This window comes from Lacerta agilis, chromosome 7 (assembly GCF_009819535.1).
Source record: "Lacerta agilis isolate rLacAgi1 chromosome 7, rLacAgi1.pri, whole genome shotgun sequence".
Taxonomy (NCBI): domain Eukaryota; kingdom Metazoa; phylum Chordata; class Lepidosauria; order Squamata; family Lacertidae; genus Lacerta; species Lacerta agilis.
In genome coordinates this window covers 5,192,292-5,209,707 of record NC_046318.1, presented here as the reverse complement: position 1 = coordinate 5,209,707, position 17,416 = coordinate 5,192,292, and the positions used below count along the sequence as shown (strand labels likewise).

Here is a 17,416-nt window from a genome sequence, read left to right as displayed (position 1 = left end):
TGTGCATGCGCACAAAAGAATTTGCATTGCTGGAGTCTGGGCACCTACTGAGGAGGCCCTCCTCTGAGTTCCCTTCCAACACTTATGAGCTACTGGGACAGAGGAGGGCCTCACTTGAAGATTACAGCATATGGGCAGGTAACTTATTCCTCAGCAGTTTAGAGCTTTATGGGTCATAACAAACGCCTTGAATTGTGCATGGATGGGCAACTGCAAAGTCCCAGGCTCTCCAACTAGACCTTGTCAACATCCTGCCTGCAGTATTTAAACCCATCTAGGTTTAAACCATAGGGACCCAGGTGGTGCTGTGGGTTAAACCACAGAGTCTAGGGCTTGCTGATCAGAAGGTCGGTGGTTCGAATCCCTGCCACGGGGTGAGCTCCCGTTGCTTGGTCCCAGCTCCTGCCCACCTAGCAGTTCGAAAGCACATCAAAGTGCAAGTAGATAAATAGGTACCGCTCCAGCGGGAAGGTAAACGGCGTTTCCATGCGCTGCTCTGGTTCACCAGAAGCGGCTTTGTCATGCTGGCCACATGACCCGGAAGCTGTCTGCGGACAAACGCCGGCTCCCTTGGCCTATAGAGCGAGATGAGCGCCGCAACCCCAGAGTCGGACACGACTGGACCTGATGGTCAGGGGTCCCTTTACCTTTACCTTTACCTAGGTTTAAACCATAGTGGCAATTTAAGGAAATTGATACACACTTGATGCAACTGTTGGTTTTGTGTGGGGGAGCTTTGGTTGGAAATCTAAAACAGCCTTGGCCCCATGTCTGACCTGCAGTATTATCCTGGGCTATTAAGAGGCAAGTTGCTGTCAGCCGGACTCAGCCTATTGTTTCCACAAGCAACATTCCGCTGCAGCTCCTCCAGGCTATACAGTATTGGACTCGACTGGCATTAGATTTTGCACAAGCAGGGCTAGCTTTAGAAGTTAAAAACAAAAAGATCAAGACTCCAGCCCTTTATTGCGGCTGTTTGTTTAGGCGTGGGCATGCTGCTGCTGCTGCTCCGTCTCACTGCCACTACACCCCCCCCCCCCAAGCTGGTTTCTCTATTGATTTCTACAGGTAGCTGCTTCCTCGGCCCCTGGGGATGTTTTAAAATGGGTTTTTCCTCCCGGGACCCGGAAATCTCTTCTACAATGCCTCGCTTTCCTTTCCTTATTTCTGTGGCTTCGGGTGGGAGGGCAGCGGAAGTTCTGCCTCATTACCAAAAATGTCCACCTTAGAGATAAAAAGTGTAGAGGCACCATAGGCTTCAAAAGCTTCAAAGAGATACACATTTTGTTTTTGATGGGGGAAATTCTGTTTTTACATTGTGAAGGCGGAAAACTGCATCTTTGGACGACGGCATTCAATCTGAGGGCTGGTTTTGGAAATGCTTTAAGGACATGACATAAACGGTGTCTGAAGAAGTGTGCATGCACACGAAAGCTCATACCAAGAACAAACTTAGTTGGTCTCTAAGGTGCTACTGGAAGGATTTTTTTTTTAAAAAAATTATTTTGTTTTGACTATGGCAGACCAACACGGCTACCTACCTGTAACTGGAAAAAACCAAAACGCAATACAATAGCGCAGCTCTGAATGGGCAGCAACGGCTCCCATCCCCTACTGCTAACTCCGATCTTAGTTTGTTTGAGTGAAAAAAAAGTTTTAAAACATTTTAAAGGGCATGTCTGATAGTGTTGCCCTATTTTGAAGAGCAAAAAAAGAGGACAATATGACGGCCATTTCTAGAAAATAAATGCATTTTCTCTAAAAAGTTACCCCTGAAAAAGAGGGCGTGTCCTGGAAAAAGAGGACACATGGCAACCCGGCTGCATGCCTTGACAGAGTCCCCAGGCTTTTGCATGCAACTCGGCAAGGAGTTTTGTGGGAATAATTTTGACTTTTGCTCCAGCCTGTGTGTCTCATATATGGAAGATATTTGACTGGAAATAAACTAACCTCAGCCAACACTCCCCCCCAAATTTGCAACAACATTAGACAGTAGACAATGTTGTTCAGAGAGAGTGTTAGGAGCTGAAAGAAAGCTTGTTCAAATAAAGTTCTTTATTTTATAATAATGTGCCGGCAGTGAAGTTTGTTTTTTGTTTTTGTTATTATTATGCTATATATGTGTGTGTTGTATTTTGTGTGTGTGTGTGTGTGTGTGTGTGTGTTTATACTGCAAACCGCCCTGTGATCTTTGGATGAAGGGCGGTATACAAATTTAACAATAATAGTAATAATTTTTAAAGCTACATTTCCGCCCCCGCCATTGGTACCTTTGTTGCCACTTTCTCTTTCTCCAGAGCTGCAGCCTCCAAGTCGCAGAGAACGACTGGCAGGCAAGGAAAGAGAGAAAGATAGCGCCGAAAGGATCTCGGAAGTTGTTTCTCCGAGCGCGAATGCCCCCCTTCTACCACATTTCCCTATCTCTGTGCTCTCTCCTGGTTTCCAACCAACCGCCTTTTCCTCCCGCTGGTGTGGGCGAGGGAGACGAGGGGGCGTGGCTGCGTCTCACGTGGCGACGTCGCCGCGGCGGTGGGCGTGGCGCCTGTTTCCTGGGAGGCGGGCCGGCGCTGGGAGCGAGCCACTGTGACGGAGGGCGGAACCCGGCTGAGGCGGAGTTGGGAAGGCGCGGCGGTTGCCCGTCCGTTGAGAGGTCCCGTCGGGTGGGCGTCGAGTGCCGCCGCTCCTGTCAGGACAGAGTCGCTTGCCTTCCCTGCTCTGCCGCTCGCTGCCTCGCTCGCTCTCTCGCTCTCTCATTGACTCCCTGACTGAACTGCCATCCGAGCTGCCCCCCGTCCTGTTCGCGGCGGCGGCGGTGAGGGGCGGACTTCGCGCCCCGCCATGGAGGGCGGCAGCGGGGGATCCGCTCGCGGGACCGGCCGCGAGAGGAAGAAGAGCAAGATCCCCGCAGACGAGGCCCCCTCGGCGGCCGTGGCTGGAGGAGACCCCGGAGGAGGAGCAGGAGGCGGGAAGTCCCGGAAATTCGTGAGTGTCCTCCTGAGGTGGCCGGTCCGGGCGGGGAGGGGGAAAGAAGGACCTGCCGTGGCCGCACCTGCCCGCCCGCCCGGCGGCGTTTCGGAGCCCGCGGCCGCCTCCTCCTCCCCTGCCTCGTCCCGCGCTGGCCGGGGAAAGGCAGGCAGAAGCGGCCCCGGCCTCCGTCTCCCTCCCCGCGCCGCCCGCGCAGGTGTCCCGCCGGCGGCATCTCCCTCGGGCGGTGGCAGCGGGGGAGAGAGGGGCTGGCTTTGGCCCCCGGGTGCCGGATCCGTCCCTCTCAGCCCTGCCGGAGCTGGCGGTGCCCGGCAGAAGTTCTTCCTTCGTTCCCCTCCGCACGTGCCTGACCCCGCCGACCCCTTTCCCCGCTCCGTTTCGTTTGGGTGCGTGCGTGCATGGGTGAGAATTAATTGGAAAGCAAGAGTGGTCTACCAAAAAAACAGGCAGGATAATAAAGCAGTCGCTTTTTTGCGATTACACATCCGTGACTGTAAGACACATGGCAAGTTTTGAAACCAGAATAGAATAGACACAGGCAGATTTTTTATTCTATAGGGGAAAAACCCCTCATGCAGCTTTTCTTAAACATCTGGGTAGGCTTGCTTCTAAATAGGAGGGTCTTCAGCAGGCACCAAAAAGAACACAGTGAAAGGCACCTGGCCAACACCAATAAGCAATATTTAGGTGCTGTGTGTGTGTAGAAGAAGAGGAGGAATTTGGATTTGATATCCCGCTTTATCACTACCCGAAGGAGTCTCAAAGCGGCTCACATTCTCCTTTCCCTTCCTCCCACACAACAAACACTCTGTGAGGTGAGTGGGGCTGAGAGACTTCAGAGAAGTGTGACTAGCCCAAGGTCACCCAGCAGCTGCATGTGGAGGAGCGGAGAATCGAACCCGGTTCACCAGATTACAAGTCCACTGCTCTTAACCACTACACCACACTATAGCGGGCTTGGATCAGGAAGAGGGCTGGCTTGATTTTGGATGGTGGAGTTGAGCCAAGTTTTTCCATATAGAAGAGACTCCAGTTTCTGATCTTTCCCTCTCCAGTTAAAAGGACCTTGGAGGAGGGCAGGAGGCTGTGAAAGACCCTCTGCTTTTTAGGCCCTCAGAGCAGCTGCTAAGAGTAGGAAAATGCTGCGTTAAATAAGGTGGTTCCTTATGTCCCTTTATGTTTCAAGTACCTGTAGAATTTGTGTGTCTCTGGTGTGGAAGATGCTAATTCTCAGATGTCTTTTCTTATCACCCAGATGTTTTGCCACTACAGGTGAAATTGAAAATAAATGCCCCTCCCCTCCTCTCCCCTCCCCACCCTGTCTCCTCCTCCTCTGCTGGGTGCCAGGTGATCAGCGGCAGATGCGTGGCTACCTCGCCTCATGGGTGGGCTGGCCCTGTGTCCAGGGCCATTATAACATCTGAACAGATAAGCGAGCAAGATGACAAGGGATAGAAGGAAGAACAGGGAGTGATACTCTTGTAAAACAACAACAACAGTAGCATGCTTGAAATTTACTTGGGGAACCGAAAAACTTTCAACTAAAAGTGTTCAAGCTCTTAGCTGCTCAGTCATGGGTATCAAGTGAGCAGACTCATTGCACTATAGGCAAGATCCTATCATTCTCCACACTAAGAGAGATGCTGGGGTTTTTGGTTGGTGTAGCAAGCTAACGTCTGTGGTGTTACATATTTTGAACCAGTATTATGAAGACTCAAGTGACTGAATTTGTTCTTGGTGACTTGAATGTCATGTGGCTCCACATGAGCTACATTTACAGTAAGCTCTGCAACTTTCTGTTTCTCTAGTTCAATAACAAACCCTGACATTGGTGCCATGGCCCAGAGATTCTGTGCTCCATTTTCCTGCCTGCTCTTGCCCTATAGAACATCATGCTCCCAGTGAAGTAGTTGGTGTGTTAAAGTTGGCTACAACAGATAAAATTGTGATGTATTTCAATAGCAACTTTTAAATCTGCTGTCTTAATTGACTGTTTAATCCTCCAAACTCAATGTCAGCGTTTCAGGGCAAACTGTTTGCTTAATAACTGTCTTTGACCTCTTAGAGCCTGGGATGCTTAAGACCACAGTGCAGCACACACCTAAATCTTTATTAAATGGGGACCCTGAAATTTAGGACCCCCTCCAATCTGATGCCAAAGTTTTGTACTCTTTTTGTCCCACTAGTGACATGTTTTGCACTGCCCCCCAAGCTGAGTAATTGATACTCCAACTGGGGGCCGCAAGTATCCCCACCAAACCCAGTATTGTCTGATTCATTTCAATCAAGTGCCAAAAGCTCACACCTATCTGTGTGAAAGTCCCATTGAGTACAGTGGGATTTACTTCTGAGTAAAAACTGCTCTGTAAATGTGCCAATAGGCAGAGGATTGGAATAGTAGCCTCTGTGAGATCACAAAGCTGTTCAGAAAACATTCTATAGTGTTGGTGGTGGGGGAATTCCCCTGTGAATAAATCAGATTGGTTTGTCGTGGTAGGTTCTTCAGGACTGCAGAGCAAGAGAAAAGGGTTAAACACACCTCCCGGCACATTGCTGCCCTGAACTTGATTTCCTCTCCTCTCTCTTTACAGTTGTGAAAAAGATTCTGGTAACTTGAACTAGCCTCAGTGTAGTTTGGCTCTGAGGCAAAGTTGTACACACACACAGGGTTGATTGCAGAAATATGAGACTTGTAATTCCTTTTTTTGCTGAACTAACAGATACACTTTTAAAATTGTATATCTTTGTAGATCAATTTAGTATAACTTTGTGAAAGAATGTCAGAGGAAGCTATCACCCACTGCTTCCTTTGAAGAAGTATGGCTAAACTGGTTTTGGCTTCTCATTTGGTCTATTCTTTAAGAGTTTTGTCACTTCAGCTGTGTTTCAGGGGGGGAATCAAGATTTGATAGTGTTTTGTGCATGTACAGACTTGTATTTGGTTGAAAACATTCTTAGAAGTATAATTTATGGGTTCAGCAGAGCAGTACCGGGTATTTCTTTCACAAAGCAGCAAAAGGTGGGCAGGAATTTGAGTCAAGCATGGAAAGCTTCACTACCTTTGGGTATGTCCTATACTCCTGAGAGGAGTCTTGGTTCATTCATTTGTCTTGCTTCTATACCACCCTTCCTCCCATACTAGCTCAGGTACACTTTGACCATAAAACAAAGAAACGACAGCTGATGAAGAATAAACGAAACAGGGCCTTGTCCTGGAGTTAAAAATCATTGCAACTGGAATTTGTTTCAGACTTGAAACAACAAAAATAGAGGAAACCATTGTTTATTGCCGTCCTGGCCTGAGTCATTGCAACCTTTCTAATTGATTTTATAAATAGTTTTATAGCAGAGGTGTCTCAGTTAGGAAAAAAGTTAAGAATTTGATGAAAAGATCAAAATGGAATATAAATTGACCTGACTATTTATGTTAAAGTTTAAGCTTCTTACAGGTTTTTTAACTGGAGTGTTTAACTTCTGGTGGTGACTTCTCTTGCTGTCTTCTGTGAATGTGCATAGTGAGCAGCCATAAAATGTATGCTAATGGGCACCTTTTTAATGTGCTTAGGCTCCAGTTTCAAATGTACAAACATAGTGCAGGTAGCTTGACGTATTAAAATTGACAGTCACATGGACAGATGTCAGGTATTTATTTCCTATGTGTAACGAGACCATTCTGTGTAAGGAACTGTTTAAGCGCTTTTAGTTGCAGATTGACTTACATTTGGTCTGTTTTGTCCTATTCTTGGATAATTAAAAAAAAGTTTATATCTGAGGGAAAGTACCGGTAAGTACAAGTTCACCATTACATCCGGTTTTTCTCTTTCAGCAATATATTTACAAACTAGGAGAACAACGGAAGCAGTAAACTTTAGAGTTTTCATTTCTAAAAAAAAATGAAACTAAATTAGCAGGTTGTGTGTATTACTTGGGATATTCAAGATAACTCAAAGTACCCACATTTAAGAAGAGGAAACTTCAGAATGATGCTAATGGATGTGCATTGGAACAGTCCATCAAATTATACTTTATCTCTAGATGCTTTTGAAATTGATTAGATAAAATGTGTGCATGTCCCAAATGCTTTTATTGTACTTGTTCCTATTTTTAAGGGCAGAGCAATTGACTAGGTGATCTTTTGAAGGTTGTGTGCTTTGATGCTTGCATTCATTTGAAAATAGAGTAAGCTCAGAAGAAGATGAAAGAACTCTCTGGTAATGTGTAGGAGAAAGCTGTACACAGTGGGGTTGGGTTTTTTTGCCATCGTTACAATTATTATTTAATTTCACTTCTTTCTTAGTTCTTTCTTAGGGTGACCTACCAGTATGTGGGGCTTTCCCCCTTTTACCTTCATTACAGCTCTATAAAGTAGGTTAGGTGAGGAGAATGTGTTTTACGGGTCAGCAGTGATTAGAACCCAGACCTTTCTACTTAAAAGCCAACCACCCTATTCACTGCACCACACCTGCCCTGTGTGTGTGTGTGTGTGTGGTGTGTATCAGGGTGGATTTGATTTAAGTCAAATCGATTTAAATCACTAATCAGTAAGACTTGATTAAAATCTTTTTTAAAAAAACAGAAATACTCATTCTTGTTGGTATAATCTTAATATTTACAACCAGAGGATGGTTTCATTTTTGGAATACTAAATTTTCAGAGTAGTTTTATCAAATTTTCAGAGTAGTTTTGAACAGTTATATCATAAATTACAGATTTGGTTATACTATTAGAAATACATAGATAATTATGAAATTATTGTGAGGTTTAATAAGTTTTTCTGCTGTACTTTATTGTAAGGAGAAAAATAATCATTTCCTTAATAACAATTTATTTAACTAAAGCAATAACATTATAGCATATGTATTCATGTTTGTTAACTGGTGTGGTTAAACGTTTTTTTTTTTAAAAAAACAACTTCGACTGAGTTTTAGCACACATGAAAAACTTAAAACAAATCCTTATTTCCTGATGAATAGCGTTTGGACTATAATGTAACTTAAATAGAAAACTATCTTTAGAAAGAATTTTCCTCCAAAGCATTTTATTTTAGAAATCAGATTTAATTTTTTTTAAAAATTGATTATTATCTTTTTTATAAAAACCGTCCCATTTTTATCCACCCTGATATATATGTCATGTACACCACTAAAATGCCTGGCTGTGCTTATCCATAGTGTCGTTGGGGGTTACGCAGATAAAGGGGTCAAGTGTAGGAGTTACCACAGACTGACCTGTCTTATCATATTACATCCTTTAACATTTGAAGAGTATCATCTCTTCAGCCTTTTATAAACAGACATCAATGGCTGCAGAATACTTGCAGTGATTGTCAACAAGTGGAAAAAATGGCACAAGACTCTGCCTCTCTATGTTGAACTTCTACCACACAACAATTGAGGACTGAAATACTGTAGATAAGACTTCTATATTAAAAGTGCATGTTTCATTACTGGTCACTTCAGTAAAAATATAAAGCTCTACAAGCAGAAAAGAGCCTCTCATTCTTGTCAGATGTAAATATTTCTTCTTTGACTTACCCTAGTCGCTGCAAACTGAGTATTAATAATAGTCACAGTAATATTTTCAAAATACTGATGATATTGTCAACAAAAAGAAAGCTTTTGACTGTCTGTACATTGGGCCTAATTCACTAGTAGAGTTTAGTGAAATAAATTATAGTGGAACCTCGGAATTCGACGCAATCCGTTCCGGAATGACTTCCGACTTCCGAAACGTTTGAATTCCGAGGCATGGTTTCCAACTGGCTGACAGCTAGGCTTTTTGCAGACCGGAAGCCCTGTTGGAGTGGGACATGGGTGGCGCTGTGGTCTAAACCACTGAGCTTAGGGCTTGCCGATCAGAAGGTTGGTGGCTCGAATCCCCGCGACGGGGTGCACTCCTGTTGCTCAGTCCCTGCTCCTGCCAACCTAGCAGTTCAAAAGCATGCCAAAGTGCAAGTAGATAAATAGGTACCACTCTGGCGGGAAGGTAAACGGTGTTTCCATGCACTGCTCTGGTTTCGTCAGAAGCGGCTTAGTCATGCTGGCCACATAACCCGGAAGCTGTCTGTGGACAAACGGCGGTTCCCTCAGCCAGTAAAGCGAGATGAGCACGCAACCTCAGAGTCGTCCGTGACTGGACCTAACGGTCAGGGGTACCTTTACCTTTAAGCCCTGTTGGACGTTCGGATTCCAAGAAACGTTCGAAAACCGGAACACTTACTTCCGGGTTTTCAACGTCTGGGAGCCGAAACGTCCAGGAACGGAGTGGTTTGAGAACCGAGGTTCCACTGTATTATCTTATCTTTCTGAGATGTTGCCATGCTGTCAAGGGGAAAAGCTTAAATGAAACTTTGTTTAGAATGCACTGGGGCCTTGTTGATATGTTTTATATTATTGCACTTTGCTAAGTGCTTTAATTCTCTTGGAGCCACTCCTAAGAGTGAGAGGAGGAAAAGCCTGTTTATATCTGATGGTTCTGAAAGGAGTGCTTGCTTCTGAGGCTAGAAGGGGTGGTATTTGCCCCAGGCCTTGGAGGGTTAAGCTGCTCAGGGCCCCCCACAAAGGGCATGCTGAACTTAATCTGTCATGCCAAGAACAAGACTCCTGTTCTGCGCCTCAGTCAAGCTCTGCACAGGCCTGCTAGGAGGTATATGTAGTCCTCATAATTGTCTCACAAAGATGTCTTATCTCCAAGTGACCAGCCCTAACCCAGTTTACATTGCCTTAGAGTATTTGAGAGACTCACTAAGCAGTTCTTGGAGAGTGTTATCTCTGCATTAAAACTGTGCTTGCACGTCAGGTAAGTAAAACTGCACATGATTGGAGCTGCAGTTGCTGTGATTGAACATTCTGGGGCAAATGAGCAACTGGGATTTCTTAATTCTCCCTTTTACAGAATTAGTTAATATAGCCACAATGGAAGGATCTTCTGCTTTTATTTTAATAGGGTTTTTAGAGCGCCCAACTAGATGAGACGAAACAGCTACATTTGTTTATTCACATAGCTGTCTCAATCACATATAAAGTTGGGCGGTGGTGGTTTACACTTCTGATATCTGAGCTGAACTAGGGAGAATAATTTGTGAAGTGTTGGAATGCTTGGGATGGTAAAGGTAAGGTAAAGGTAAAAGCCCCCTGGATGGTTAAGTCCAGTCAAAGGCAACTACGGGGTGTGGCGCTCATCCCACTTTCAGGCTGAAGGAGCCGGCGTTTGTCTGCAGACAGCTTTCTGAGTCATGTGGCCAGCCTGACTAAACAGCTTTTGGCGCAACGGGACATAGTGATGGAAGCCAGAGTGCACAGAAATGCCTTTTACTTTCCCACCGCAGTGGTACCTATTTATCTACTTGCACTGGTGTGCTTTCAAACTGCTAGGTTGGCAGGAGCTGGGACAGAGCAACCGGAGCTCACCCCGTCACGGAAATTCGAAACCGCCGACCTTCCAATCGCAAGCCCAAGAGACTCAGTGATTTAGACCACAGCACCACTCGCGTCCCGCTTGGGATGATAAGGCTGGGCTAGCGAGGGTACAGCTGCTTTTTATCCATGTGCCAAAACATTATGAGTGAGACAGGCATGTGAGCAGCAAATGTGGCTTTTTGCTGTTGATCCTGGGTACAAATGAGGTCCTTCCTCCACACATTTGATCCAGTAATTGCCTGCTCCTAATTATTGAGTTGCAGTGTTTGGAAACATGTCTCTTCCTTAGCCCTGCAGCAGCTGTCTCTTCCACTATGACCAACTGTGGTGGATCTGGAGATAAGAGCTGTCCAGGGATCGCTAGCAAGAGAAGCATTGATGAGGGAGGATGGGCAAGTGTGGTGGGAAGATTCAAGGACAATCAAAGAAACATTTAAACATTTCAGTGTAGCATGGTATAGTATAGTATCAAAATAATTTTTTTATTTGCAGAATATGGATAAGATAGCTTTTCAAAATGAAGCCCAGGAGTTACCTCTTTTTGTTATCCAATGTATTTCTTATCAATAAAAATCCAGTGGGACGCAAGCAAATTTTTATTCTGAAAGTGTGGCCCAGAGAAAAGTCTGAGAGCCCCTGCATTGGATGGTTATCTCTTATCCATGGTGAGATGCTGCTCCATTGTGAGTGTACTGGCAGGTTTAGTTCCCCTTTGTTTGGAAGCAGAGGAGACGGAGAGTGGGGAAACCTGTCATCCAGCTAGGAGCCCAGAGCCTGGGCAATAGCTCCTATGGTTGCGGAGTCCAGCTGGATCAAGCAGGGCTGGTGGCCAGGCTGGAGAACAAACTTGGCAGCAGCTACAGCGGCTGCAATTGGCAGGGAGCAGTGAAGTGGAAATGTAGAAGAGCAGCCTAATGGCTCCTTTCAGCAATGAGTTGGCCTGACTGCGGGAGTGTGCAAGGCCTAGAAAGGTTTGGAGGTGTGGAACCTTTCCCCCCTCACATACAACACCTGTATTTGGGTGTGGGAGAGGGAGATGCAGCTGCCCAATCACAGCCATGCTGAATTTGTTTTATATTCTGATTAAAACGCACGGATTTGAGGTGGGTAAAGTGATTTATGCTTCCCCTCCAGACCAGGATTGCGAACCATCTTCAAATTGTGGTTTGCAGTCCTGATCTGGAGAGCACATGCAATTAATTGCCAGTTTTGACAAAAAAGCCTACAGTTTGTACTGAAAGGGGAGCAACTACAGTAATTGAAGAGGACCATGTGAGAAGGCAGGGGCAGGGGAATTGATGAGCAAAAGGCTTGTTTCCATAGTGTGAAATATTTGGCGTTCCAACTGAACCATGTTAGCATGTAAGATAACTACTGGATAGTTCAGTATTGTTTAATTCAGTCTTCAGATTATTATATGCCCTTAATGCTGTGATGTGGTAGGCTTCAAGCACGCTGGCTTTTTTCTTTCTTACTGGGAGGCTGGAAGAAGCTGGAAAGTAGGGTTGGTGTTTGTGTCTGGAATCCTGCTGCTGCCATTTTCTAAATAGACATTACAGCTTTTGTCGCATTTTTCTGTTATTGGGTATGGGTGGCACTGTGGTCTAAACCACTGAGCCTCTGAAGGTCGGCGGTTCGAATCCCCGTGATGGGGTGAGCTCCGTTGCTCTGTCCCAGCAACCTAGCAGTTTGAAAGCACACCAGTGCAAGTAGATAAAAGAAAGTACCGTTGCGGTGGGAAGGTAAATGGTGTTTCCGTGCACTTTGGCACTCGTCACAATGTTCTGTTGCGCTAGAAGCGGTTTAGTCTTGCTGGCCACATTATCCGGAAAAGCTGTCTGCGGACAAACGCTGGCTCCCTCGGCCTGAAAGCGAGATGAGCACCGCAACCCCCATAGTCACCTTTGACTGGATTTAACCATCATGGGGTCCTTCACCTATTACCTTTTACCTATATAGAGAAATAGTTTGTAAGGCCTGTTAATAATAACAGCTTGATTTTGCACTGCAGCATCTGTGGCTTAAATGTTTTTAGACTTAATAGAAAAACTGGTAGAATGAGTTACAGGTAGGTAGCTGTGTTGGTTTGCCATAGTCAAAACAAAATAAAAAATAGGAAAATTCCTTCCAGTAGCACCTTAGAGACCAACTAAGTTTGTTCTTGGTATGAGCTTTCATGATGGCTTGGGAGACATCTCTATCTATAATGCTTCTGACAGTTTTATTGGAAACATTTAACTGGGTCTCTTCTGGTATGCACTGGTGAGTTTTACTGTGAGTTTCCAACGTTTCTCAGACTTTGCTATTGACTGTGATGCTGAATTCAGTAGTAGTGCATATTCCAGCTTTTTCAAGGCAATAGTTGGTTTTTCAGGATAAATTATTTTATTTTATTTATTAAGTTTCAACACCATGCTTCATCCGAGAACACAGGGCAGTTTACAATATAAAAACACAAAAACATATAGCATAAGAACAAACAAAACCAATGCCCCCCCCCCCAATTTAAAAGGCCACAGATTGTTTAATTAGCCAAAGGCTTGGGAGAAGAAGAGTGTTTTTGTCTGGTGCCTAAAGGTGCCAGGCGAGCCTCCTTGAGGAGAACATTCCACACTTAAACATTTCTTAAATAAACCAGCCACATATATATTTTTATGTTTTTAATTTAGTAATGTTCAGTTTAATAAGTATACATTACAAATATTTCAGCCCCTGCTCACAGATGACTGTTATGTTATCAGAAATGTTACATGGTTAATCCAGAGTGTAACAACAACTAAATGGGATTAGTTTCTTAATAACATTTACACATTCATTCAGCCCTTCCAGGTTTTCCAAAGTGCTTCTCATGGATCATCATCCAGCTGCAATTTTTACAATAACGGCGTGCACTAAGTTAATATTATCTCCCATATTTCATATGTAGAGGCTGGGAGAGAATAATTTGCCAAAAGCTAGTGAGTTCATGGCAAAGGCAAGATTGGATTTTATCCACAATGGTGCACCAGCTCCTACAATGAGCTACACATTACCCACCAAGAAATCAGCATCCTATTGCTGTACAGTGGTACCTCCGGTTCCGGACAGGATCCGTTCCAGAGGTCCGGTCGGATCCCAAGGTTTCTGCAGCCTGAGGACTGCTTCTGCGCATGTGTGCGTGGCGAAACCCAGTCAGATACTTTCGGGTTTGCTGCTTTCGCATCCTGAAGTTTACGTAACCAGAGGGTTACGTAACCGGAGGGTACTAGTTTTCATGGAGTTTCAGTTTAAAAATAAAAATAATAAACTGGGTTGTTTTAAACCAAACCACTGTGCAAATGGAACGACTTCTGTGGGTGCAATGGAACATGCCTTCCTCCCCCAGAGGAACACCCAGATCAGATTTAGGGAAGGGTGGACGCACAGCAAGCCAAGTTTCATTGTGCCTGTAGAAGCCACCCCATGCACACAGTGATTTAACTGGATGCAACCCATTGTTCAATTAGTAATACACATAGATATTATTATTATTATTATTATGACTTTGTTTGGTTCAACTTGTATATAGTATGCATTTAGTATATTACTAATTGAGATTACTCAATTTAGTAAATTACTAATTGAGATCACATGGAATGACATTTTCTAGGGAAACCTGCCTGAACTTTTTTTGGGTGACTAATCCCTAGTATGCTTGCGTGCATATATTATGTAAGAACATAGTCCTTGAGTGTGCAAAAATTTGCATATTAAGTTTTCAGCACCTTCACTTTAAATTTTTTTAAAAAACACTATGAGGAAGTATATGTGGTTCACATCCCTAAAATATTTTCCTTACGTCAAGCATGAGTTTTTCCCCTCATCAATTTATTTTAGTTCAAATATTTTGGCTATTGAGAAAGTTTTCTTGGCTATATAAAAGCTTTCCTTTTAATTTAAAAGAAGTATTACAGGTATCTGCTGAAAAACTCATAAAACCAATATTCAAGTGCAGTAATAGGATAGCACTTGCTACTTCTTTTGTCTGGATTACTAAGCAAGCAGCACTCTTAGGACCAAACACTTAGCCTTCCAAGCAATATCTGTACAACATAGCCTTTGTACAGCGCAGCCATTGATCCCTCCTGCTTGTCGCTTGCCCCAGATTCTTCCAAACCAAGTGAAATAAATGCTTAAAAACATCCATGCACCCACATAATTAACATGTGTAACAACTGAGAAGTTTTGAATGATGTATTGATATTATAGATTCATCCTGGATATGTAAATCCATTTGTTTTATGAAGATCAAAACCGATTTCTGATACAACACTTTCTTAGGAGATTCCCAGTAAATATGAAACAGCTTCACTCCAATATTACATAATATCTAACAGATGTTTTTCATTGATGTATAAATTCTTTTTAACCAATATATCATTTAAACATAATATTATGTAAACCTTTCCTTAAGGTTTATTTTATGGTGTCAAATTAGGTACAGTTTGCCAAAACCAACTCCATATGCTATTTGATACAAAGCTTACAAAATCTGTTTCCTGTTTCTCTAGATATTTTCTTAAACATGCCCAACAGCCCTTTTGAGGTGTTTCTAAAATCAACAAATAAGAATCTGTTTTGTCTTGTAACAGACCAAGCATTCTTAATAGTGTATCTATTTCAAGTTTATTATGCCATATGCTAATTTTTATCATGCACCTTCCCTGTCTCAGGACCCTGGACCTAGATGTACATACAATAGGTGTTTGTGTGTAAGAGAGAGAGAGAGAGAGAGATATTGAATTGCTGTATAGGTGCACACCCATTACCTTTGCCTTGGCTGCATTGAGGAGTCACTCTTCGAATACCTTCTCCTCCCCCTTGTTGTTGTTTAGTCGTTTAGTCGTGACCCCACGGACCAGAGCATGCCAGGCACTCCTGTCTTCCACTGCTTCCCACAGTTTGGTCAGACTCATGTTAGTAGCTTCGAGAACACTGTCCAGCCATCTCGTCCTCTGTCGTCCCCTTCTCCTTGTGCCCTCCATCTTTCCCAACATCAGGGTCTTTTCCAGGGAGTCTTCTCTTCTCATAAGGTGGCCAAAGTACTGGAGCCTCAGCTTCAGGATCTGTCCTTCCAGTGAGCACTCAGGGCTGATTTCCTTCAGAATGGATGGGTTTGATCTTCTTGCAGTCCATGGGAATCTCAAGAGTCTCCTCCAGCACCATAATTCAAAAGCATCAATTCTTCGGCGATCAGCCTTCTTTATGGTCCAGCTCTCCCTTCAATAGATCACTACTGAGAAAACCATAGCTTTATCTATACAGACCTTTGTCGGCAAGGTGATGTCCCTGCTTTTTAAGATGCTGTCTAGGTTTGTCATTGCTTTCCTCCCAAGAAGCAGGCGTCTTTTAATTTCGTGACCTCTGTCACCATCTGCAGTGATCATGGAACCCAAGAAAGTGAAATCTCTCACTGCCTCCATTTCTTCCCCTTCTATTTGCCAGGAGGTGATGGGACCAGTGGCCATGAACTTAGTTTTTTTGATGTTGAGCTTCAGACCATATTTTGCGCTCTCCTCTTTCACCCTCGTGGAACTCTCTGTACAGTTTCTGAATGTCTTGTTTGTGGATCTTGCAAAGGAAAAGGGACCATGAGTGTGTGGCCAGCAATACTAGTTTGAAGTAAAAAGTCTGGCATGTGGAGATTCGTGGCCTTCAGCTCTCTCTTCCTTTCTGCAGAGTGAATGCTCCTCATTGGGTCTCCTGTGAGAGAGAGACTACTACTAGGTGTTGAAGGACAGCTTTCCAAATACAGCTTTCTCAAGCCACATGGGAGAGATTTGCGAAAGTTTATAGATTTAAGTGTAGATGTTTTATCTTGACTACGTAGTACATTGCCCTGACCTCCACTTATATAATAGAAATATAAGAATGTCATCATGCTGCATTTGCTGGACCATACACAGGTGCTGCTGCATACTATAGCATGATAGGCCGCCTAGGTGAGCTGTGGACAGGCTGCAACAGCCCCCCCCCCATTTCACTGGATCTTTAGCCTTACACGTCTGGGACCCCTGCCTGTGCGACTCAGATCCCCAGGCTGACATGCATTGCTACTGGTCATCTTCCTCCTCCCCACTCAATTTGGGGATCTGCTGCTTCTGCTGCCACTACCTGGCATCCAGCAGGAGGGGAAGCTTGGGAACAAGGAAGCTAGTCACAAGTGGTGACCAGTTGGCCTTGCAATCTTTTCATGCAGCCACCAATTCCCAGGCTGGCTTGCTACAGCTTCTCACTGCTTTCCTCTTTCCCATGTGCCTCCTCCTGCCAAATGGTGGACTGGTGAGGGCATGAGAAGCTCTAACTAAGCCTTTTACGATCCTCCCTGCCCACCTCCCTTGTACCACCAACATGAGGGAGAGGCAAACGAGAAGCAGGGTTGGTAAAGACTATGAGGAGCTCCAAAGGGGAGCAAGGGTGGCTGCTTCTAGTATATAATATATTTCATGTTCTTATTGTAATCTTAGGTTTGGTAAAACAATTTTACATAGTCAAAAAAAAAATTCTTCCAGTAGCACCTTAGAGACCAACTAAGTTTGTTCTTGGTATGAGCTTTTGTGTGCATGCACACTTCTTCAAATACACTGAAACGGAAGTCACCAGACCCTTATATACAGTGAGGGAGTGGGGAGGGGTATTACTCAGAAGGGTGGTGGGAATGGGTGATTGGCTGATAGGTGTGGAAAACCTGTTGACCTGTAACAATTTTACATGGTATTCATTTTCTGCCCCCCCCCAATTCCATGTGTGTTTTCTCCCACTCCTGCTTCTTTCTTTAAAGAAGAAAGCTAGAAGTTTGATAAGAAAACAACTACACTCTGTGGCTTTATGTTCTTGCCCTACACAATCATGAGAACCCAGCGCGGGGAGAAGCAGCACGAAGCAGCACTTCTCTGAGTGGAGAACTTGGCAGGTTGCATCCAAGATGCACTTCAGTTCAACTTGAAAGTCAACAGGGTAGCTGAAGAGTTTCTTTTGCAATAATAATGATACTG

At 44.2% G+C, this 17,416-nt stretch overlaps 1 protein-coding gene across 2 annotated transcripts in view; it reads left to right on the top strand.

Annotated features, from left to right (window-relative positions):
* The first annotated feature begins 2,813 nt into the window (after positions 1 to 2,813).
* The window catches only part of DIAPH1 (diaphanous related formin 1), a 95,459-nt gene continuing 80,856 nt past the window's right edge, over positions 2,814 to 17,416 (top strand). Inside the window, exon 1 of one of the 2 annotated variants that reach the window (XM_033154240.1) lies at positions 2,814 to 2,982. In XM_033154240.1, coding sequence (XP_033010131.1) covers positions 2,839 to 2,982 — 144 coding nt within the window. In that variant the 5' untranslated portion in view covers positions 2,814 to 2,838. The remainder of the gene's footprint in view (positions 2,983 to 17,416) is intronic. The other variant, XM_033154239.1, reaches the window with a different exon arrangement.